Genomic DNA, 21,863 nt, shown 5'->3' with positions numbered 1-21,863 from the left:
GGCGCCGGAAGTCGGAAGCGTTCGGCAGAGGGAGGGTCCCGGTTGCGCGGCGGTGAGTCCCGTGGCGGGGTTGCCTGTAACGGGGCCGCCCCGTGCGTGTTTCGTGAGGGGAGGCGGCCCCGGCCCCGCCGCTGTCTCCTCCGGTGGGCGACTGATTGCAGCCGTTACCCTCCGGGACGTGCGGGTGGCGGGGGCTCCGCTAGGCTGGGCCTCGTACCGTCCCGCCCGCGCCGTAGGCCGCAGCCTCCCGGTTGCCGCCCCACCCCACCCCTCCCCCCGCCGCCCAGGACGGGCCCGGTATTGGCGGAGCCGCCTCCGCCGTGTCCCGGTTGGAGAGCGGCGCCGGGTGGGCCTCGCTCCGCGCTGCCCCGGGGCGGAGGCCTTGAGCCGGCACCCCCGGAGCTGGCGGGGGGCTTTCCCTAACCGGGGACAAAGCACCGAGGCGATGACCGGGGTGCGGCGGCCCCTCGCCGGTGCCCACCCCACTCCCTTTCCGAGCCATGGGGGCCCGTGCCTTGTCCCCTCAGAGAGGCAGGGTGTCACCTTGTCCACCGTGTCTTACCGGAACGCTGCTAAAAACCGGTGAAATATGTGAGGTGAGAGCCCCTCCCCTGTGCTGGTGCCCAGCTGGAGCCGGGGCAGCACCCGGTTCTTTCGGTTCTCCCTCCTGGGAGCCATTCGGACACCTCCCACGGACCATCTGTGACCTCTGCGCCCACACGGCTGCAGGAATTGAGCTTTCGGGCCATGGGGCTGGGGAAGGGTTTAGAGGGGAAACGGTACGAGGAGCGGCTGGAGTCCCTGGGTTTGTTCAGCTGGAGCAGAGGGGGCCGAGGGCAGCCTCATGGCGCTCTGCAGCTCCCTCCCAAGGGGAGGAGGAGGGGCAGGGCTGGTCTCTGCTCTCTGGTGACCAACGCCAGGCCCCGAGGGAACGGCAGGGAGATGTGCCAGGGGAGGGTTAGGCTGGGCATTAGGATAAGGTCCTTCCCCCCGAGGGTGGTGGAGCCCTGGCACAGGCCCCCCAGGGAGGCATCACGGCACCCGCCTGGCGATATTCCAGAAGCACTTGGCCAAGGCCCTCAGAGCCAGGGTGTGAATTTGGGGTGTCCTGTGCAGGGACAGGAGCTGGGCTCGATGGTCCTTGTGGGTCCCTCCCAGCTTAGGACATGCTATGATTCTTTCACTTTGCCACTATTCCTAATTTTTAACCTCTTACACTCTGTGACCCTCATTAATAACAAAAAAAAATCCCCATAAGTTTATTTCTGTTTGCAGAATGATGAAGTTACTTACACATACATATAGTCGGAGCTAATTTCCCAGCTTTTACATGGTTATTACTCAAGACGGGTTTAACTGGATCCTGGGTGAGGAGATTTGGTAACCCTGAGCCTTACCTTGTCATCCCGTGTTACGTGCAGAGACTGACTCAACGTTCCCAGAGCAATATCGTTGGGATGTTTTACCTGGCTGAAAGGTAGAAGAGCCACGAGCGATTAGGACGACACTGAAATCCCCATCGGCTGTTTGGTACGTCCCTTTCCCTCTCGGTGGGGAGGGAGAAATGAGGCAAAACACGCTCTGCTTTCATGTTCCTCACCTGTTTTTAGTGCTTTCCTGCATTATTCCATCTTGCATCTTAGAACCTGTGACATGAACATCCAATAGTTGCTAAATATTACCAGAGAGCCTAGATTATTTGGAATAAGTAATGGATGTCGTGCAGAAAATCCATTATTTCCCTGATTTTAGTAATATTTCACCAATTTTTACAATCTCGGGCTCCACCGCATGTGAATAATGCCATCACTTAGTTACTTCTAAGGGTAGTGGCAATAAGTGAGGCAAACAATGGCACCACGTAGCGAGAAAGGGAAACACCTAGACAGAAAACACATCAAACGAGACAGGAGCCAAGGAACCGGAGGGGTGGTTCGGTACGGGGAAGGCGCGGTTGGCGCCTGCAGCCCCGCCAGTGACCACAGGCACGGTCAGATGCGAGCAGATCCGGGAGGTTTGGGCTCGGCAGAACGGGAACCTGGAATGGGACGGCGCAGTGAGAGCCAGCTGGAGTTTGAGAGGCGGGGTGATGTCACCCTGCTGTCGAGTGGCTGTGAGTAGGCGTTCCCTTGACAAAACCGTCTGGCGCGCACAAGTGATCCTTCCAAATACGCTGCGAAAAGGAAAAAAAAAAAGACAGTTTCCAAAGCAGGAAGGAGTAGAAATGTTCTGTTTTCCTTCTCACTCTGCCCTCAGTCTCGCTGATTCTTTATAGCGCAGGGGAACCTCTCTGGCATAGCTGTTTCGGTTTAGCAAAGCTGGTTTTAAATCCCTAATAGGATTAGTACCTATTTGCAGTTGGCTTTAGAAAAACCTCGCCTTTATTTGACTTCCTTTCCCCATCCTAGCAGTCTGCAGCTCCTCTGGGAGGATGGACACCCTGAGGAACCGGACGGTGGAGGAGCTCCAGGAGCTTCAGGAAAATGCAGAGGAGATCGAGCGCCTGGCCCTGGAGTCCCAGGAGGTACGTGGGGACGGCGCGACGCCGGCAAGGAACGCGCTGGGCTTCGTCAGCACCTCGCTCGCGGTGACCGTCGCGTCTCCTTCCGCAGGTTCAGGAGCTGCAGCTGGAGAGAGAGATGGCCCTCGCTGCCAACCGGAGCTTGGCCGAGCAGAACCTGAAGTTCCAGGCGCCGCTGGAGATGGGGCGCACCGACCTCTCCAACAGATACGAAGAGCTGCAGAAGCTGGCTGAGCGGTGTAAAGAGCAAAAGGCAAAACTGGGTGAGTGTTTGCAAATCTTGCACCCTTTCCGATGGAGGCACGTGGGCTGTAGTTATTGCAACATCCTTCCCTTTTGCTTCTCCCGACCTTGGCCGTACTGAGCAGAGCAGCTCTTGAGGATGGTGGCAGAAGGGACTCTGCTGCATGTAAGATCCAGGTGCTCCTGTTTCTCGGTCAGACTCGGACGGATCAAGGATGCTGTCCCAAAAAAAAGCCCTTCTAGGTTCTTTCCTCTTCAGATTTTCTCCTTGCACCAACAGTTTCCAAGGCAGGAAGGCACTGCTGTGAGAGTGCAGCAGGGCTGTGTGCTAGTGATTTTTAACCCATTTAGTGTTTAACATTTTGCTCTGCTGCTCTCCTTGTTTTCCCAGAGAAATTTTCAGCAGCAATGCATCCTCAGACTTTGCTGGATCTCCTGCAGGTGGAAAGCCAGAAAATCGAAGAGGAGTCTGAGGTGAGCTTAAGACTTAAATCCATTAGCAATTCAAGTGATTAGTCCTGGAAGACTCACAGTTACACTCCCAAGCCTGATCCCTTAAATCAGGGATCATCTCTTTGTAGTTTGGCGTTGTTGCTCCAAAAAATTGGATTGCCCTTGTGTGTGGTGATGTGTGGTCCCCTGCGTGTCCCTGACAGACACGTAAATCCTAAGCTGGGCTTGGGGAAGAGGAGTAGAGCGATGCAGTGCTGAACCTGAGGCCACCTTCTCTTTCAGAAAATGGCCGAGAAGTTCCTGGAGGGCGAGGTGCCCCTGGAGACATTTCTCGAGCAGTTTTCCGTGATGAGGAAGTTGTCCCACTTGCGCCGGGTCAGAGTTGAAAAGCTGCAAGAGATACTGAGGAAGTCAGAAGCATCGCAGGAGCCCGGCAGGGACTCTCAGCAGCAGCCGCCTCCTCGCGTACCTGTGCCCGCAGACCTGCCGAAGCCACAGCCCTTCCCTTCAGGGGCTCCTTCCTTCCCTTTGCCCTACAGCCCAGCCCCAAACATGCCGGCCGGCCCCACAGCCCACGGAGCTCTCCTTCCTGCTCCTTTCTCTGGCTCCCCAGTCACCGTAGGACACGTTGCTTCCTCTCAGCCCAGCAGCCAGCCCACGTTTCCCTATAAGCCTCCTCCAGGCCCCGCGTACCCGCCAGCGCAGGCTGCCGACTCGGTGCCGGGGTATCCCAAACCCCCCTCGGGAGGCTCATCCGCAGCTCCGGGCTATTCCTGGTCTCCATCCAGGGGCCCGCCTCAGCCCCCACTGTTCCCTGGCTCTCACCCCTCTCCACCGCCGCCCAGACCCGGGTACCCTCCCTACTTCCCCCCTGGGGCAGGGAGACCCCAGTGCCCCTACCCAACCCAGCCCCCTCTCCCTAGTTTCCCCATCGCCCCGCAAGCTCCCTACCCTCCTGGAGCGCCCCCACCCTTCGGGTGTCCCCCCCCTCCAAACCCTCAGCACCCTGCTTGGCCTGGCTACTAAATCGGGACTCCTGGGGAGCATCCTCAGCTGCTCCCTCTTCTTTTTGTGGACTGAGGAAGAAGAGCGATCTGAGAGCGTCGCTCTTCGACCCGTCGGTGCGAAAGCATTACGCAGGATGAGAGACAGGAGTGGCTCCGGGGGTCGGACGGGCTGACGCCGCCCCCGCGGGCTGCGACTCTGGGTTTGTGATGATTGCGATGGGCTGAAGCGTTCACTTCCAAATCGGCTCATCCAGGCTCTGGTGAGAAAGTCGTGTAGGTGCTCGGCTGGGGTACGCGGGGAACGTGCACCGATCACGGCCGCCGCGCGCCGGATCCCCTCGTCTGTGTGTGTGTGGGTGAGCGAGAGAGGCTGCTCCGCGCGTGCCTGTCATTCGCCGTGTGGGTAACAGATGTAGTATCATAATTCTAAGCTTTTTCACAGGTGTTAAAACACAGTGGGAATTTCTCACAGTCTTTCTGACACAAAATACTCACTGCTTTCCAAGGACCTTCCTGGAAGTGAGAGGCAGAGCCAGCCCGGCTTGCGGGTGATTCGTAACTGATCGCAGCGGGGAGAAGCAGCCAACTCGCCCCTGGGGCGGGCCAGGCTTTGAGATCTGTCTGTGGTAGGGAGAACGTCCACACCAGCTCTGCTCGAGCCCTTCCCGGCCGGCTGCGAGGTCAGGCTTCCCCCAGCGCTCTCTCTGCCTGCGTGGTGAGTCCCAGCGTGCTCCAAAGCAGAGGCTGTTCTCAACTCTGTCGGGTTCAGGAGCTCCCAGCTCACCGGGGAGCAAAAACCCCTTTATTGCTGCCCGTTTCCCTCCACGGGAGCCTTTCCCAGCCCGTGCTGGCTGCACGCTGTCTCACCGAGGGCGTGAAGGTTTTGGTACCTCCCCAGAGTTCACCGCCTGGATTTTATCCGTGCTTTTGAAGTAAAGTGGGCTGGCACGACGTCTTCTGCTGCTGCTTCGGGGGGCGCGTGCCTCGGGTCACAGGAGCGGGAACTGGTGCCTCCTGCCCAGCTCTGAGACACTGGGGCTCGGCGGCCTCCCCCCACAGCTCCTGGGGGGAACAGGGCGGTTATTTGGGGTGTCACAGGCTCCAGCCCTCCTCACGTACCCCCTTCTCAGGAAACACTAGTAACGGAGGGAGCGACACGTTAATGGAAACGGGATTTGCTTTGCTCAGCACTTTATACTCCCGAATCCTGCCTGTATCCCTGTAAGTTATTTATAAGGAAAGATTACTAATGGACTAGAACAAGGCAAATGCTTGTGGGGTTTGATGGAAACAATTCCATATCTGTGGTTAATTACAGTAATAAAATTTGATGAAGTGCACATGCGGGGTCACGGCCGTGGTTGCTTTAGGAAATGATGGGGCATCCAGCTCACGCTTTCTATTGATCTTTTTATGTCCTGGCGTCCTTACACCGGCTTCCTCTTGATTTTTGTCGATGAAAACCTTTCACCCTCTTGCTGGACCATCTTCTTCAAACATCTTTCTTCTTTTCACCTCTCCTAAGGGGCCCGTTCGTGTGGGGCTCTTCTCGGCCCCTCTCTCCCCTCCTCCGGCACCATTTCTCTCCCCCTGTGCTGGCGCTGCCCCGCATTTTCCCTCCCCGGCTGGGAGGCTGACAGTCTAAGGAACGGCACCGGTAGCGTCGGAAGGAAGAAAACAAGGTGTAATTACTAGAAAAAAAAACCCCAATTTTATTACAACAGTTATTGCTTATTAAATATCTCAGACTGATTCTCAGTAGTTCTTCCCTCCCCGTGCTCCTCGCATCCGTGCTTCGCTTTATGCACCTGCCCAAATCTCGCGCCGTCCCACGCAAGCACAGCCAAGACCCGGCCGACGCGGGTCTCTCAGTCTTTCTCGCGAAGCTCGGCGCCCCGGTATCGGAGCGCCTGGCAGACAGCAGCCGATTTCGCTTTCAGCCTGGCCTGGGTGGGAGGAGGAGTGTGGTTACCCTGCTTTTGAGAGACGGAGAAGCCGTCAAATCCCCTCCAAACGGCTGTGAGCGTGGCTGCTCCGCTCTCAGTGCGGGTATGAACCCTGCTGCAACCCAGCTGCCTCTTAGACTCATACGAATAGCTTAAAAAAACTCCCCCACCTCGCACTCTCCCACAAGGGAGGCTCAAAAAGCAAGAGGAAGCTTGCTCAGAAGGGTGCTCGGGTACCGGTGCGCAGCTGAAGCCGAGCCAGGCTGGGTTAGAGCTGAGCCGTGCGTGCCTGGTGCCCGGTACGAGCAGGTAGGGAGGAGCATGGGTGGGTTTGGCTCCCACCCCGGCAGGGGCTGGGGGGCCGCGGCCCCGGAGGTCTCCCACCACGCTCTGGGGGGGGGGGGGGGATGAGGGCAGGCTTTCTTCCAAGGTGAGCAGCGCAGGTATTTGTCATCTCTTCAGTCAGCTTCGTTCGGTTCATCGTTGCATAGAACCACAGAAGGGTTTGGATTGGAAAGGGCCTTCAAAGATCCTCTTGTTCAATCCCCTGCCGCGGGCAGGGATGGCTTCTGCTAGAAAGGCTTGCTCAAAATTTACCTTTCTTGTGCTGCATCCCACCTCTGCCTGCAGGGCGGGAAGGTGGCTGACGAAGGAAACGAGGTCGCTTGCCGAAAAAATGCAAGAAAAGCCGCTAATTCAGCAGTTGCACAGCTTTGCTGCCACGTGCGTGACCACCCTGGGTCAGCGCTGGGTGGCGGGTGGGGCGGGGGGGTGGCTCGGCCGGGGACCAGGGTGGCCCGAGGGGGTCCCAGCTCTGGTGAGGGCGGGGGGGGGGGGGGGTCACACTGTGCGGGCAGAGTGCAGGTCGTAGTCGCTGTCGGAGGAGTTGTCCGGAGGGTTGGAAGCTCTGCACGCGCCTTCCAGGGCTGCGGGGGAATGGATGCGGCTCGTTACGGGTGATGCACCCCAGCCCCTCGCCCGCTGGCGGCAAAAGTCTTGCCGTGATGCTCTTGCCCGGGTGGTTCATCCCCGCCGGCGCATGCGGGAAGGGAGCACGGAGGAACCCTTCCCGGCATCCTCCTGCGCTTACCTGGGTAAGCCGAGAGGTAGGAGCTCTTCTGGGGGGGCTGAGCGTAGTCGTTGTCCCCACTCTGCACCCGCTGCCCCTCCGTCCGCGGCCTCAGGGTGACGGTGCTGTTACGGTGGAAGGAGACTGGAAAAGATGGTGGGAGAGGAGTCAGGATTGAGGTGGGGGGGGGGGTTTGGGGCTGCAGCAGCAGGGCCAGGGCAACACACCCACCCCACCGCCCGGGAGGGGAAGGGGGCTGAGTAAAAGCGGGACCCGCTCCCGCACCGCGAGCCGGGGTTTGGGTCTCCTGGTTGAGTTAATATCGCGCCGATGAGTCAACGCGGCGGCAGGAAGCGAGAGCCGGGGCTGGGCGTAAGCCCGCTCGCACCTCCGCCCGCCAGCGCCTGCTGCGGTCTGGGGGCGAGCAGTCCCACCCGCCCCAAGCCCAGCCCCACGGTGGGGGGCACCACCGTGCTGCTCCTCACCCGTCTGGTTGAGTCCCGTGGGGCCGATCCACTGGCGCTGCTTCTTTTTGGCGACTGGAAGGCAGAGGCAGGCGGTGGGAGGGGGATTTCTCCGAGGAGCTGCCTGATACCCCTGCCCCAAGCATTGCTTCCTCCAGCTGCCTCCCCCTCCACCAGCCCCATATGCCATCCCGAATAATCTCCCCCTCCCGGTAATCCCCCCGCCGCCCCGGGAGACCCTCCGCCTGCTCTTTTGTGTCTGCTCGGTGCCTAATCCCCACCGCAGCCTGCAAATCGTGCCCCGCTCCCCCAGCCACCCCCTTCTCCGTGCCTGCGCTGCATGGGGCAGCCTTGGGGGACAATGGGGCAGGGGGGATCTGCGGGGAGCATCCCCCAAACCGTCCCCCCCCAAGGAGATGAGGGGGAACCGGTAGGGATGGATCTGTGGAGCTGCCAGCCCTGAGCTGCCTTGTGGCGATGGCAGGGGTGAGGGAGGCAGAGTGGGAGGAGGAAGATGGGGAGGGAGAAAAGAGGATCCAGAGCTTGTCACCTACTTCTTTTCATCAGCCTCCTGTAGGCAGGTGGGCCGCAGATGAGCAAGAGGATGCCAAAGAGGATCAGGGCCAGGCAGATGCTCACGATGGTGCCTGCTGCCGTGCCAGCGGGACGCGGCTTCGAGTCCTGGCCTGGGGAGAGAACGGGTGTCACTGGAGGCCCTTTGTGCCCAGGCGGAGGCTGATGCTGGGAGCTTGAGCACCCACCGCCCTGCCAGGAGGGCTGCAGGGAGCCCCGGCGAGGCTTTCCCCATCCCCTGCCCCGAGCTCTCACCCTCTGCCCATTCCCCCGGTGTTCACACGTGGAAATCCCAGCTCCCAGCATCAGCCGGGGATGCCTGGCACTGAGTACTGCAGGCGGCCCTGCCCGTACCCTGCGGTCCCTCGGGAATCAAGCCCGGCACGGCAGCTTACACACAACTCTGGTCCGGGAGCAGGTCCGGGAGGTCCCGAGGCTGACAGAGCAGAGGTGCAGGGTGGGGACCCTGCAGGTGACACCCATCAAGTTGGGGTCCTGGATCTCGGTGCTGGACGAGAGGTTCCCACACCGCAGCTCCTGGCACAGCTGCCTGCCCCACTCGGCTCGCTGCTGCTGGTTGTCACACAGCACCCGCCACCGCCCCTCGTGAAAGACCTCGATGTCCCCTTCGCAAGGCGTGGGGCCAGCAGCCAGCCTCCGCAGGGCCTGGGGCTGGGAGCCTGGGGGAGAGAGAGGCAGAGAGGGGTCAGACCCACGGGGAGACATCATGGCCGGCTGATGGGGCTCAGCAGCCTGCCGGTGCACGGTCCTCCTTCCCCCGGGGCCGGCTCTCAGCACAGGGATGCTCACAGCATCCCAGCTTCCCCTTGTGCCACGGGGACCGGGGGATGCACGCACGCCATACCAGGCCCACGTGTTGAAGAGCTTTGAGCTGTCCCAGTGGGAAACACAGCGGGGAAGCCTGCTCTGCCAGCTGCCTCAGCGCAGCCTGTTAAACCCCCAAGTCCCGCAGGTGGGCTTCTAAGCTCGGGCAGATGGCAGGACCCGGAGCAAGCCCGCTCCTCGCCCCGTGGCTCGGCTCTCCGTGCTGCAGCACCAGCACCAAGCTGCCTTGCAGGGGGATGCTCACAGCAGGGAGACGCTTGTGGCAGGGAGATGCTCGCGGCAAGCCGGGAGGTGTGGACGAGCGTGGTGCTGGGCTCTGCCGGGATACCCCGCGCGCCCGTGGTGGGTTTTGGGGTGCTAACATGATGCTTGCTGCATGCTGCGCTCGCTCCCCGGCTTTTCCTTCTTGCAGCGCTGCTGCATTCAAAGCTCGGGGCTGGGGGTGCTGCTGCCAGGAACTGAGCACACCGGCGAGATTTCCTGTTTTGTCTTCGCACGCAGGAGAGGAAGAGCAGGAATGGGTGGACGGGGTGTGTGGGGCAGGCGGGGATGGGGCTGTTGCCCTGCTCAAGGCTTCAGCTGCCCAGCCAGCCTGCAGCCAGCCATCCAGCCCAGCAATCCTCCCCCAGGGCTCTCGCCACTCCGCAGTGGGGGAAAGCAGCCTGCGGCCCCGCAGGACACCGGGGGCAGCCCAGCCAGTCGGCCGGGGCAAGCAGGGGGTCCAGGGGAAGGAGCGGGGTGAGCTCTCACCGGAGCAGGTGATGAAGGCGGGCGCTTCCCCCCGCCGGGCGCTGGTCCTGTTGAAGCACTCAAAGAGCTCAGAGTTCTTGCAGGACTTCACCACCTCCCACCGCACCGGCAAGTGGCTTTCCCGCTCCAGCTTGGCGCGGCCATGGTTGCCGATGACGGTGCCGCAGTTGAGATTCTGGCAGATGCGGGTGGCCAGCTCTGGCCAGATGCCCGGGCTGTCCGCCACGGCCCCCCACAGCCCCTGCCTGTGCAGCTCTATGAAGCCCGAGCAGCCAAAATCCCCATCCACCAGCCGCAGCCTGGCGAGTCCTGGTGAGGAACAGGGGAAAAAGCACCTCATTACAGACCGGGGTACACATTTCTTTCTATTATCGAGCAGAAAATCCCCGAGCCCACCATGTCTGAAGCTTAATTGCCCCGTCGATGCTGCAAACACTATTCGTAGAATCATAGAATGGTTTAGGTTGGAAGGGACCTTTAGAGGTCATCTAGTCCAACGAGATCAGGCGGTCTCGCACAGTGGGGGGCAGTTTTCTTTGCTGTGCGTCCCCCCTGCTTTGGCCATAGCCTCTCTGCTCCCCTCTGCTGTGCCCGGGGCCAGGCAGGGATGGGGCTCTTACCGGTGGGCTCCGGGCTGGTGGTCAGGGGCACTGGCGTGGGCTTGGGGGTGGTTTTCGCCGGCTCTGAAATGAGAAGAGAGGTGCCAGGTTGCGGTGGCTGGTCCCCAGGGACAGGGGTGGCCGGGGTGCGGGTCCAGGCTCACCGCTGCAGGCAAGAACAGCGTGCTCCGTGCAGTTTGCCAGCTGCCAGTTGCACCTTGCCAGGGTGGGTTCCCACGCCATGCACCGCAGCGTCCCCTTGTACGGCTCCTTCCCACCCGTGAAGATGAGCTGGAGGGGCTTGGCGATGGGGGGGCCGCAGCCCAGCCGCTGGCAGATGTTGTCCATGCTGACCTTGCTCATGTTGTACCGGCACACGCGGTTCCACCTGCCCTCCCACTGCACCTCCAGCATCCCGGCACAGCGGCAGCCGCCGCCGGTGAGCTGCAGGATGGTGCCTGCGGGGTAAGCACAGGCATTAGGGGCTTTTCTTCCCTTCGCAGCGCGTTTTCCACCCAGAGCTGGAAAAGCCCTTGCCGGCTCATCGCCGCAGCCAAGCGCGCCGCTCGGCACCGGCGTGCCCCGCGATGGCAGCCGGGGCTTCTCGCAAAGCGGGGCAGGAAGGAAACGGTGCGTGTTGAGGGGTGCATGGGCAGGCCGGGGGTTTGGGGGGGCTCAGGCACCACGGGGCTGAGCTGGGAGACCCGGTTGCAAGGAGCTCGCGATGCAGCTTCCTGGCCAAGGCAGCGCCGGCAGCCGCCACGCTAACGAAGCTGCGGCTGAGCAGCCGCTAACGAAGTCGCGGCGCGGTCCTGTAGGCGCTGCCCCTGCACATGCTCACCTCCAGGGCTCAGAGCGGCTCCTCCGTGGCTGGTGACGGCTGCAGGAGAGAGGGGGAAAGGGTGTCAGTCCTGCTCCTCACCCCGGGGTAGGCAGGAAGCCCCCGAAGGCTGCGGCAGCGGCTCCCGGCTCTTGGCCTGTTGCCCGTTATTTTGGGGGAGAAAGGCAATTCTGGGGGCTCAGGTCAGCCTTTCACCAGGGCAAAGATGCTGCCAGTGGAAAGGAGCTGGTGGTGGCAGTGATGGCGGGCAGGAACTCCCTGGCCATGCCATACCCTGCGCCGACGCGGCTGTAATGCTGGGGGGACACCTCTATCCCCAAAACTCAGCGATAGGGACAGAGCCCCGGGCTGGCCACGTGCCTCTCCGGCACTGGGGGCCAGAGGAGGAGGTTGGGTCATCCTGGATTTTTTCTTGGCAATAGAAGAGCATTTTCTGGCTTTCTCGGTGAATTTGCTCTTCCTCCTCACACCTTTAATTAAAATAAATAAATACGGACGACTTCATGCAACCGGCCATAGCGCTGAGGCTGCCCGTCGTCTGCTGGTGGGTAATTATGGCTGAAAAAAGATGGACAAGGGCACCTGCTAGTTACCGCTAACTAGCTGGTGTTGCTACTGGTAGGAAGGTACGGCCACGCAGCAGTGGATGGTGCCACCATCACGGCAGTGAGCCGGCGCGGCGCCTGCGGCTGCCCGCTCTGCCACGCGGATCAAGGGGCGGCTGGGGACGGCAGGAGCTGGTAGGGGACGAGGATGGGGAGATGGCTGGCTGCCCCCCAGCAACCGTAGGCTCACTCCCGGGGTGTGATGAGCATCCTGGGGACCCCCAAAGCTAGGGGCACCGGACATGCGTAGCCCCGGGCGAGGCGTGCCCACACTCTCCTCGCTGCCCGTGTTTCGGCGTGGGCTCGGCAGCCCCGCTGCTGGTCACCGGCCCCTCTCCCCCTGGCCCGAGCCCCCGTGCTTGGGGCTTGCCCAGGGTGGGCACGCGGGACCCCCGGCACGGTGCCAAGACGGGAGCACTGGTGACCCCCAGCTGAGGGCATGGAGCTGAGCCCCCCAAAATGTGCCTGGCTGCCTGGCAGCAGGCAAGCCGGGTTGTTTCGCAGAGGGATTTCAGGGGTCCCGGGCTACGGCAAGGTTGGGTCCCCCTGGGCACCCCCAGCACCAGGGCTTCTGGCACAGCGCTTGGGTAAAACAACCAGGGCCCCAGCATCCCCCCAACCCCTCCACCGCGCCGAGCCTCCCACCATACTCACCCCACATCCCCAGCAAGAGCAGCAGGCGCAGGGAGCGTAGCCGGGCTGCCATGGGCACAGCCGGCCGCCTCCTCCGCCCCGGCGCTGGCGGCTGAGCGGGAGGCTGCCGGGGGCACCGCCGCCTCTGCTACCCGGCCCGGGGAAGGCAGGCGAGGGGGGACGGGCAGGAACAAGCTGTTTTTCCTCCCTCTGTGGTTTTCTGCGTCATGTCTATGCTCGTTTGAAGTCTCAACCTGGCAGCTGCTTCCCCAGGTCCTGCTGAGCTTAAGAGCAAGAGCAAAGGGAAGAGAAATACTGGGGGTCTCGGCCCACGCTTCATCCCCATCCCGGGGTCCCCCCATCAGACCCCCATCTCTGCAGAGGGTGTGAGCCTGGAGGGATTGTGAAAAAATGGGTGGGGGGTAAGGGGAACCCCAGATTTCCTTTGCGTGCCCACAAAGCTGCTGGTGGCTGACAGGCAGCGTGGCCAAGCGAGAGCCTGGAGCTGGCACCCAAAGGAGAGCTGGGGGGCACGAGCCAGGGTTTCTGGGTGGTTGGAGCCAGTGGCATTGACCAGGGGAAATCCCAGCCCCGGCAGCAACCCCTTGGTGCTGGTGAGCTCTTTTAGGAGCCGAGACGCTGGATTGCAACAGGGAAAACTGGCGACGACCAGTAAACCCAACAGCCCAAGCTCCCACGATGGCCGGATCCCACCCTCGCTGCCACAGTCGAGGCGAGCGCGTGCCGGGGTAGGAAACGTGCCACGCCGGGCGCTGCCCGTGCCGCCAGCTCCCGCAAAGGAGCTGCCGCACGCGATGCCACGCCGCACCATGCCGTGCCACGCCACACCGAGCTGCCACGTGCCCCGCAGGCCGTGGCAGCACCCAAAGCACCGTGATGGTCCCACGGGATGGGGACCGGGGAGGTGTCATCCAGGCACGTCCCTGCTTCTCCCACTTGCTGGCACCCCAAGGACACTGCATATCCCTGCAAGGGCACGTGGGGCATAGGCAGTGATGGACCGGGGAAGGGAGAGGCGTGAATTGATTGTGCCCTAATTAATTCCTCCAAATCCAGGTCATGCATGCTAACGAAGGCAGCTGTTTTCCATTGACCTGGTGGTGTTTCTGCCGAAAGGAGAGTGCCCAGCTGGTGTCTGGAGAGTAGCGCTGTGGGGAGTGAGCTTCCCAGGGCTGCATGGTGAGATTAGGAAGAGCTCCCATCCCTTCCTGCTGCCACTGCCCTGGGCTGCTGCCCGGCGCCACGAGATGCTCGAGCCCCCAGCCCTGGAGCAGGGACTTGGCTCCCCTGGTGTTTCCTGCCCCGAAACTCTCTCTGGCTTGAAGATTTTTCCATGACTCAAGAGGAAGCTCGCTGGGGTGCAGTGTGTGGCAGGCGGCTGTGGGCTGCCAGGCGCTGGCAGAGCTGGGCAGAGATGCTCAGGGAGGTCAGGCAGAGATGCCAGGCAATGCCTGCAGCGTGAGCACGCCGTCTCCAGCCAGGCCCTGGCATCCCTGGAGGTAACCCAGCTCAGCAACCCCCTCCCAGCTCCTTTGGCTTCTTGCAGCCTCCACATCCCCTTGGCCAGGCAGAGAGGGACCACTGCCTGTGCTGGGCAGTGCTGAGCCCCCGCAGTGCAGGGCTGTGGGCTGCTCCTGCAGCCCCCGCTTGTTCCCATCCCCTCCCAGTTATCCTGGGGGTCCTGCTGGCCCCACCAAGACCAGGCTGGCGCTGTGATGAGAGCAAGCCCTGCTGGGGTGTCCTACAGGGTGCTGGAGGTCCTGGTGCTGCCCCCCACCCATCCACGGTTTCTGGGCTGGCATGGCTTTGTCAATGCACTGGGAAAGGGGTGCAAGACCCAGACCTTCTCCTGAGCCAACCCTTCCCATGGGACTCAGCTGGGGCTGCACTGGGGCCAGTCCTGGGGGTCTGTGGTGGGGAGCCGAGCCCCTTTCACCCCAAATCAACCTGAGGTCAGTGATTTACCCTGAGCATCCCAGGGTGATTTTCCTCCAGGAAAGGTCTACCTCCCCCCCCTCCCAGGTCATCTGAGGATGCCTGACCCCCATGGGTGTGGGGTGCCTGGGTTCCAGACCTCCCCTCCAAGCCACAGCTGTGTCTAGAGGCTCTGAGGTGGCACAGGCGGGGTTCAAGCCACGGCTCAGTTAGAGCATCCCTGCTTGCTGCTGGCGATGCAAGTCAGCTCAGCATCATCTGTGCATTATGTCAGATAAGGATGATTATAATATTTTTCCGGAGGAGTCGGGGGGGAGCACTGGGTTGTGCTGACATGCTGCCTGCCCGTGAGAAGCCTTTTAAGAGGCAGGAGCTGCCTTTGGTGCGAGCAGGAATGAGCTTGTCAGCTGTCAGCACGCTGCTGTTATCCTAATCGTGGTGGATGTGGCATTTCTCAGCGCCTGTCACTGCGTGCAGGACCAGCAGCTCAAATAAATTGTTGGCACTGATGTACCTGTCTTGTGGCTGGAGGTGACCCATGGGACCTTTGCCCCATGGCTCAACGGGAACTGGGTTTATTCCTCCAGCCTCGAGGCCCTGGTACCCCACAGGGCATCGGTACCTACGAGCATCAGTCAGCACCCTCCAGGTCGCTGCCTGGCTGTGCTGAGGTCCAAGCGCTCCCAACAGCCGCCCTTGCAAAGGGGCCGCCATCTCCTCCCCCAGCACGGGGAGCCACGAGTGCGGCTGGGGGCACCTCTTGTGCCCACCCCCAGTGCCCGCTCCCGTCCCCGCTCTGCTCGCAGCAGCCATCCCCTTGCTCTTGCCTCCCTCCTCTTCCCCTTTGTCTGGGGCTTTGTTGCTATTTTGGTGCTTCCTCCGTTGTTGCGGCACGGTCCCTTTGTTTCGGGGCTGCCGGAGCCTCTCGCCTCGGTAAACAGCTGAAGGATGTGGTGGGGGGCAAATTTTCCACGGGGGCAGGTCTGAACCCCAACCTCTGCTGAGGCTCCGCCTCACCGCGCTCGGGGAGATGGAAACCCACCGGCAGGTGCCGGCGCAGGAGACGCACCATGGGGTTTGGGAAGAGCCACGTGGGGCGCAGGGAAGCCCCCTGGGGCAGGGGAACGGAGGGGTCCCAGCCCCAGGGTTGACGGCTGGGTGCTGTGCCCGGCTCGGCTGGGTGCTGCCCCCCAGCCCACCAGTGTCCCTGTCCCCAAGCTGTGCCTGGCATGGGGTGACACTGCTTTGCTTGGGCGGACCGTGGGATCCCCCAGTTTCCACCCCGGCACGGGGGATGCTGGAGGGGGTTACCCCTCCCTCAGGGGGCCATACCCCACCCCCTAAGCTCCGCGCGAGGGGGATATATCCTCCCTGGGCTGGAAGCTGGCTGGGTCCCACCTCCAGGCTTGGTATCTGCCTCGTAGCCCCAAGCTGGGGTGAGGAAGGTCCAGGACCCCTCAGCACCGCCATGCAGCACCACCCGGTGTGGTGTGGTCAGGATGGGACCCCAGCGTGTTCCCTGCCAGCATCTCTCAAGCCTCCCCAACCCCAGGTTTATGGGCATGGTGGTCAGCGTGTCCCCGGGACGGGGAGGACCGTGGTGCAGTGGGGAAGCTCAGGAAGACCGCTGTATCCGTTGCTGTGTTGTCACTGAGCACTGGGGAAGGTTGTGGGGCACCGCCATCCCACATCCCCACCACTTGCCTCCCTGCAGGGCCAGCCCTGGGGACCGATCGCCACCCCCAGTGCTATGGGGTAGGCTGGGGGCGGGAGGTCTGGCTGCTCCTGTCCTGCCCAGCTCAGGCAGATTCCTGCCAGCAGCCAGGACCTGCTCGATGCTGCTCACCATGGCAGGGACCAGCCTGGCAGGGAAAGGACGTCTTTGGGTCACTTATCCCTTGCTGCCCTGTGGGCAACTGGGAGCCCCGTGGGCAACTGGGAGCCCTTGGGAGCGCTTGGTGACCCAGCCTCGCTGCGGAGCTGGTGATCAGCCACCTCTACGGCCGAGGGACACGGCAACCTGCTGGGAAAAGCTTTTAATCGCAGCACGCAGCCCAGCACATCTCGCCTGCGCCGAGCATCCCCCAGGTGCTGCTGGGACCAGTGCCCGTGCCCTGGCATGGGGGAGACGGCCGGAGGAGTCCAGAGGCGATGTCAGCAGCGGGATGGCGAGTCCTCGGCTGCACGCAGTGCCAGGTGCCCCCTGCCATGCCCCTCGGTCTGTGGCGGTCGGGCAGCCTCAATAGGCAGAGTCCTGGATGTCATCATAGTCGCTGCCCTCAGAGGAGTCGGGGTCCTGCGGGGGTCCCCTGTGTCCCTCCAAGGAGCACGACGGAGCTGGCCAGCCTGCAAGGGAGAGCCGGTCAGGCAGAGCCGGGCAGGGAGCGGGAGGAGGATGCTGAGGGGACAGAGGAGCCCTGCATCCCCCCCGTGCCACCCCATTCCTGCCCTGCCCACGTGGGGTCCTCACCGGGGTGTGGGGACGGGTCCCTGGGCGGCTCCACGCCCTGCACATTCTCGTACCACTCCCCCGAGGAGGTGCTGGAGCTGTCGGCGGGATCAGGGTCTGCTGGAGGCACAGGTACCCATGGGTGGGAGAGCACTGGGGTGGGCACGCAGGGCATTGCTGGAGGAGCTGGAAAACAGGGTCTCTTACTGGCACCTTCCATCCCTGCTCCCATCCTCTGTGGTCCCCAACTCCCATTCCCTCCCTGCTCCCATCCCTGGGGTCTCTCCATCCCTGCTCCCCTCCTCAGGGCTGTCCCCATCCCTGCTCCGGTCCCTGGGACCACACAGCCTGCCGGCGGTGCCCACCTGTGCCAGGGCAGCCGGTGTAGCCGGGGGCGGTGGGTGCTGCATGCCAGTGGGTGCTGTCGGTGGAGGGCGGCGGGCAGACCCAGGCGTGCGGGGTGGGCGCGCTGTCATTGCAATAGGGCTCGGTGGAGGAGGAGGTGGAGGAGCTGCTCGTCCTGCGGTGGGATGGGGGGCCCAGCCTGGCCGGCACTGCGGGGCACAGGGCTCACGTCAGCCCTGGGCTACAGCGTGGCCCCTCGCCCACCCACGGGCAGGACGGGCAGACAGCCGGTGCTGCAGGACAGAGGGACAGGCACCCCTCCTGTCATACCCTCTGCGGGGAATGGCTCCATCCCATCCTGTCTGGGCACCAGAGGAAGCAGCTGCTCCCCGGGCTGTCGGCGCAGCGAGTCTGCAGGGAGAGGGGGCATCAGTGGGGGCACCCCATGGCACCCCAGGGCAGGGCAGCGGGGGTCCCGAGGCTGGGTGGGATGCTCACTGCAGAAGGTGGAGAGGGCCACGGGAGGCTTGCTGCTGAAATCGTAGTGTTCGTAGTCGGAGTCGGAGTCAGAGTCCTTGGCAGCGGGAGGGGCTGTGACTGGTGGGTCTGGGGGTTGAGACGGGGATGGGCAGCCATCACCAGCTGGCACCTCCTGCCCCATAGCCCCCACAGTGTGCTGGTGACCTGCCAGACCTACCTGGTCCTTTGGGAAGGCTGGGGAGCACCTCCCTATAGTCGTTGGAGGTCCCAGAGGGCACGTCAGGGCTCTGAGAGCTGTGGGTCACCAGGATCGGCCCAGCTAGCCCGAGGGAGGACATGGTGTGGGCTGTGGGGACAAGGGGGGGGAGCACACGCTCAGCTGCTCCGTGGCTCAGCCAGCCCCACTCCCATGGCTGAGCTGAGCCCAGAAAGCGGGGTGGCCCTGGCTGGGCTGGCAGTGTCACCCCCTCTGTGGCCAGAGCCTGCCGTGCCCCCACAGGGGCTCCTTACCGCTCATCTTCCTCACCCTCAGCAGGGTAGCGGTGAAGGCCAGCACGGTGAGCAGGAGCAGTGCTGCCAGGACCAGGCAGAGGATGAAGAGGGGCATGTGCAGAAGGGACTGCGCCGCCGCAGCTGGGGAGTTCTCGGCTGAGACAGAGAACAGACACAGCTGGTGACACCTGGGACGTCCTCTCTCCAGGTAAGGGGGGGGGGCGAGCTGGGTGCTCCCTGCAGCCCACCCAGACCCAGGTCATGGCTGAAGCTCTGCAGACACTCACCTCTCAGGAGCGTGACATTGGTCGGTGTCACCGTGGCCATCGGGGTTGGTGTCTGCAAGCCCTGGGAGCCTGGCAGGAGGGGGACAGGGACGGGGGGGGCAGAAGAACTTGGGTTGCATCTCATCTGCATGGGACCCCCATGACCACAAGCAGGTCGTCAGCCCCCCCCACACCCTCAGGGCCAGGCAGGGGGTGTTCCGTACCATTGCAGACCACCCCAGCCGCCTGGGACTGGTGGCAGGGAGCTGATTTATTGTAGGTCCACCGGCAGTGGGCCAGCGATGGCTCCTGGCTGTCGCACTGGTAGTGCATCCTGCTGGGCAGCGTGTGGCCAAAGGAGAGGTGCTGGAGGGGGTCCCCACAGCCCAGCGTGTGGCACAGCGTGGTCGCCTCCAGATCGTACCACGAGTTGTCACACACCGTGCTCCATGTGCCGCGGAAGAAGACCTCGACCCGGCCGGAACAATTGTCCCGGCCCCCGGAAAGCCGCCACTCCTGGTGCTCTGTGGGCAGAGAGCGGAGCTGAGGATGCGCTGCCTGCACCCTGCCTGATACCCCTGCCCACCAGAGCCCAAACCCTGCTTGGTACCTGCTGGACCAGGCACACGCCAGACCCACCTGAGCACATCACGCCAGCGTCTTCCTTGTGGCTGCAGTCGTGCTCCAGCACGGCCGGGCAGTCCCAGAGATGCTTCTCGTGCCCCTCGCAGCCCACCTCATCCCGCAGGATGGGTCCGCTGCCCCGGCCGAAGGCGGCATCTCTGTAGACACGCACGGCCCAGCCGCACTGCAGCTGCCGGCACACGACGTTGGCGTCGGCCAGGTCCCAGGCATCGTCACACACCGTGCCCCAGGTACCCGCCTGCTCCATCTCCACCCGGCCCTCACACCGGCTCCGGCCACCCACCAGCCGCAGCGTGCCGTGACCTGGGCGAGACAGAGGGGCAGGGGGTAGGGGCGGCACGGCGCTGTCCCCCACGCCACCACCAGCTCCACGCGGCCGCAGCGGGGCGGGGTGCGGCCACCCCCAGGCTCCCCCCTCCCCACCGAAATGTGGGTGCAAGGAGGTCCTTGGCCCTCCTGTGCCCACCTGGTGCCACTGAGGTGTTTCCAGCCGTGCTGCCCGCCGGGGTGCTGTGAGATCCCATGGGCTCCGTGGGGGCTGAAAGGAGGAAGGGGCAGAGGGTATGAGAGGCTTAGCCCACCGGGATCCCCCCCCAGCCTGCTGGCCAGGGCTGGACAGCCCCCCTGAGCAGGACAGGATGTGGCACAGTGGGAGGACGGGGGTGACGGCTGCAGGACAGACGGATGTGCCACCACACAGATGCACACCCAGAGCCCCACTGAGAGCTGGCAGCCGCCAAGGCGAAAGCAGAAATGAGCTCAGTGGGTATCGGGGCGCCAACACCACCCCCCCCCCCTTTTTTTTGGCTCAGCTCTGGCTCTCCTGGTAAGACATGGGCACATGGCGAGGAGCAGATGGTTTGGCTGCCGCCAGCGCCAGAGGCGAAGCAGGCACCTCGCCGCGCCCGTGCCGGCTGCTGGGCACCCGGTGGCTCACAGACGGCAAACCGGAGGGTCGTGGCTCTGCTGCCACCCCGGCACGCAGCTGTGGGGAGGGTGGGGGGCAGACGGGGAGCGTGCAGGAATGTGTACCCTGGGCCTCCGAAAAGTGATGCTGCTCTGGGAAAGGATGGTCAAAATGGCATCCCCAGGCTGCCACAAAATGGGTGGCACCGTGTGGGGGCCCCTTGAGCCCTGACCGTGCGGGTATGGCTCTCTTGCACCCCTAAAAGTCAATCCCCATGTCCTCACATCAGCCCTCCGGTGGGGGGGAACTTGCCCCGGTGCCAAATCCTGGCGTGGGGTCTGTTCACAGGATGGGAGAGGCAGAATCTGGCCCTAAACATGGCGATATTGGGACAAAACTCACCAGTGGGAAAGCTGAAATGCGGGGTGCCGTCACGGGCCCGGGCTCCCGCTGCCTCCCGGCTTGCCGCCCCTGCCAAGAGAGAGGGTCTGCCCGCTGCCTGTACCTGCCTGCCCGCACCCCAGCACGGCCCCCCACGAGTCGGTGCCGCAGGTGAGTGGGTGCCGCTGCCGGCGTGGTCTCATTTTAGGTTTTTTCCCCTCTCCCCGGGCACCCCAAGGGCACAGCATCATTTCGGGCACGGGGATCAGCCCCATCTTCCCTGTCCCCCCTCTCCTTTTGCCTCAACACACATCAGCGGCCCGCTGCAGCTGAGCCACTTGCCAGGCTTCCATGGTTATCACTGGAAAAATTCACCGTTTGGCTCCTCCGGGGCGAAGGATTCACCCCCATGGGCAAAGCGAGGGGCCTTCGCTGTCACCGTCACTGTCCCCCGACTGCACGGGGTGCGATAATGCAATTATTGTAATAATAATTTCTGAACAAAAAAGGGTGTTTTTTTTGCAACCGCTACGTCAGCCCGCCATGCTGATCGAGCCCGTGCCCACCTTTGCTCATCGATGGCTGCGAGAGGCATCTATACGTCTATTTGAGGTGGGGTGCGTGGGGTGCATGGGGTGGGCGGCCTGGGGAGCCGGTGGGCTCCATGGGAAACCACTAACCTTAGCCCGTGGGCTCTGGCTTAGGGTTAAAAGTATTAAGGGAAAAGGTAAGGGATGAAGGCAGGAGAGGGGGTCGTGGCGGGGCCGAGCTGCCCCGCGGGGCGCCGGTGTTGGGCAGCACGGTGCCTCGAGCCCGCAGGCAGGGCGCAGGCAGCCGGCACCATGTCGGCGAAGGTGTGGGAAGGAGCCATTAGCGGAAACGGGTGCAATGGCGACCGTTCCCCAACCGATCAGAGGCGTCGAGGCTGCTTCTGGCAGCCATTTCAGGTGTGAAACCACCTTAAAACCCTGCCGGGACAGGGGGAGCAGGTGGTATCGTTCTCAAAACCCATCCTGGGGTGATGCTGGTGACACAAGCAGACGGGATGGGTTTTGGCCTGCACCTGCCAAAAGGAGAGCATCACCCCATCCCTGCGGGGCAGGATGGCCCAGAGAGGCCTTTTAGGGTCCCCAGAGTCACCAGCCCCCAAGCAGAGACCCCCTTCCCTGGCTCCCCCTGGGCAGTGAGGGGCGCATCAAGGAGGGGCAGATGTTGGACCAGCCATGCTGAGCACCTCGGGAAGGAGAAGAGCTCGACTTTGCAGAGCTGCCTTGCAGAGCATCCTTGCTCAGCGCCGAACCACTACCGGTAGCATCCATGTGCATGCACCGACGGCCCCTGCCCCAGCAGGACCCAGCCTGGACAGGTGGCAGGTACCCAGCTACAAAATCA

At 63.0% G+C, this 21,863-nt stretch overlaps 3 protein-coding genes across 5 annotated transcripts; 1 reads left to right on the top strand and 2 right to left on the bottom strand.

Moving 5' to 3' along the window:
- VPS37C (VPS37C subunit of ESCRT-I) lies at positions 1-5,564 on the top strand. 3 transcript variants are annotated; one of them, XM_064453047.1, is made up of 6 exons: positions 1-52; positions 1,422-1,530; positions 2,412-2,524; positions 2,613-2,784; positions 3,156-3,238; positions 3,500-5,564. In XM_064453047.1, the coding sequence occupies exons 3-6, from the start codon at positions 2,432-2,434 to the stop codon at positions 4,241-4,243; spliced, it is 1,092 nt and encodes a 363-aa protein (XP_064309117.1). In that variant the 5' UTR covers positions 1-52; positions 1,422-1,530; positions 2,412-2,431; the 3' UTR covers positions 4,244-5,564. The 3 variants fall into 3 exon arrangements, with proteins under 3 accessions (XP_064309117.1, XP_064309114.1, XP_064309116.1); XM_064453044.1 differs by having other exon boundaries at positions 2,409-2,524; XM_064453046.1 differs by lacking the exon at positions 1-52 and adding an exon at positions 59-596 and having other exon boundaries at positions 2,409-2,524.
- A 354-nt stretch (positions 5,565-5,918) lies between these two features.
- On the bottom strand, positions 5,919-12,687 carry CD5 (CD5 molecule). The gene is made up of 10 exons (XM_064453030.1): positions 12,572-12,687; positions 11,313-11,351; positions 10,636-10,929; positions 10,493-10,555; positions 9,873-10,181; positions 8,672-8,956; positions 8,258-8,389; positions 7,725-7,778; positions 7,261-7,383; positions 5,919-7,096 (listed from the first exon to the last, which is right to left on the bottom strand). The coding sequence occupies exons 1-10, from the start codon at positions 12,621-12,623 to the stop codon at positions 7,011-7,013; spliced, it is 1,437 nt and encodes a 478-aa protein (XP_064309100.1). The 5' UTR covers positions 12,624-12,687; the 3' UTR covers positions 5,919-7,010.
- Positions 12,688-16,493: 3,806 nt separating this feature from the next.
- CD6 (CD6 molecule) lies at positions 16,494-20,746 on the bottom strand. Its single transcript, XM_064453276.1, is given in 13 exon segments — positions 16,494-16,733; positions 16,736-16,893; positions 16,977-17,141; positions 17,321-17,509; positions 17,631-17,711; positions 17,799-17,906; positions 17,998-18,126; positions 18,291-18,428; positions 18,560-18,628; positions 18,763-19,062; positions 19,178-19,486; positions 19,650-19,721; positions 20,596-20,746. Coding segments are annotated over 13 exon segments (2,109 nt in total).
- Positions 20,747-21,863: the final 1,117 nt, after the last annotated feature.

This window comes from Phalacrocorax carbo, chromosome 5 (genome assembly GCF_963921805.1).
Source record: "Phalacrocorax carbo chromosome 5, bPhaCar2.1, whole genome shotgun sequence".
NCBI classification, from domain to species: Eukaryota; Metazoa; Chordata; class Aves; order Suliformes; family Phalacrocoracidae; genus Phalacrocorax; species Phalacrocorax carbo.
This window is presented reverse-complemented; position numbering and strand designations above follow the sequence as displayed.

What these genes read in the sequence shown, in the direction of transcription:
- VPS37C (XM_064453047.1), top strand. Translation starts at nt 2,432, where the DNA reads ATGGACACCCTGAGGAACCGGACGGTGGAGGAGCTCCAGGAGCTTCAG. An exon ending in TGGCCCTGGAGTCCCAGGAG is followed by an intron (nt 2,525 to 2,612) that starts GTACGTGGGGAC and finishes CTCCTTCCGCAG; the next exon opens with GTTCAGGAGCTGCAGCTGGA. An exon ending in AGAGCAAAAGGCAAAACTGG is followed by an intron (nt 2,785 to 3,155) that starts GTGAGTGTTTGC and finishes TTGTTTTCCCAG; the next exon opens with AGAAATTTTCAGCAGCAATG.
- CD5 (XM_064453030.1), bottom strand. Translation starts at nt 12,623, where the DNA reads ATGGCAGCCCGGCTACGCTCCCTGCGCCTGCTGCTCTTGCTGGGGATG. An exon ending in CAGGAGGCTGATGAAAAGAA is followed by an intron (nt 7,779 to 8,257) that starts GTAGGTGACAAG and finishes TCTGCCTTCCAG; the next exon opens with TCGCCAAAAAGAAGCAGCGC. An exon ending in CTACCTCTCGGCTTACCCAG is followed by an intron (nt 7,097 to 7,260) that starts GTAAGCGCAGGA and finishes ATTCCCCCGCAG; the next exon opens with CCCTGGAAGGCGCGTGCAGA.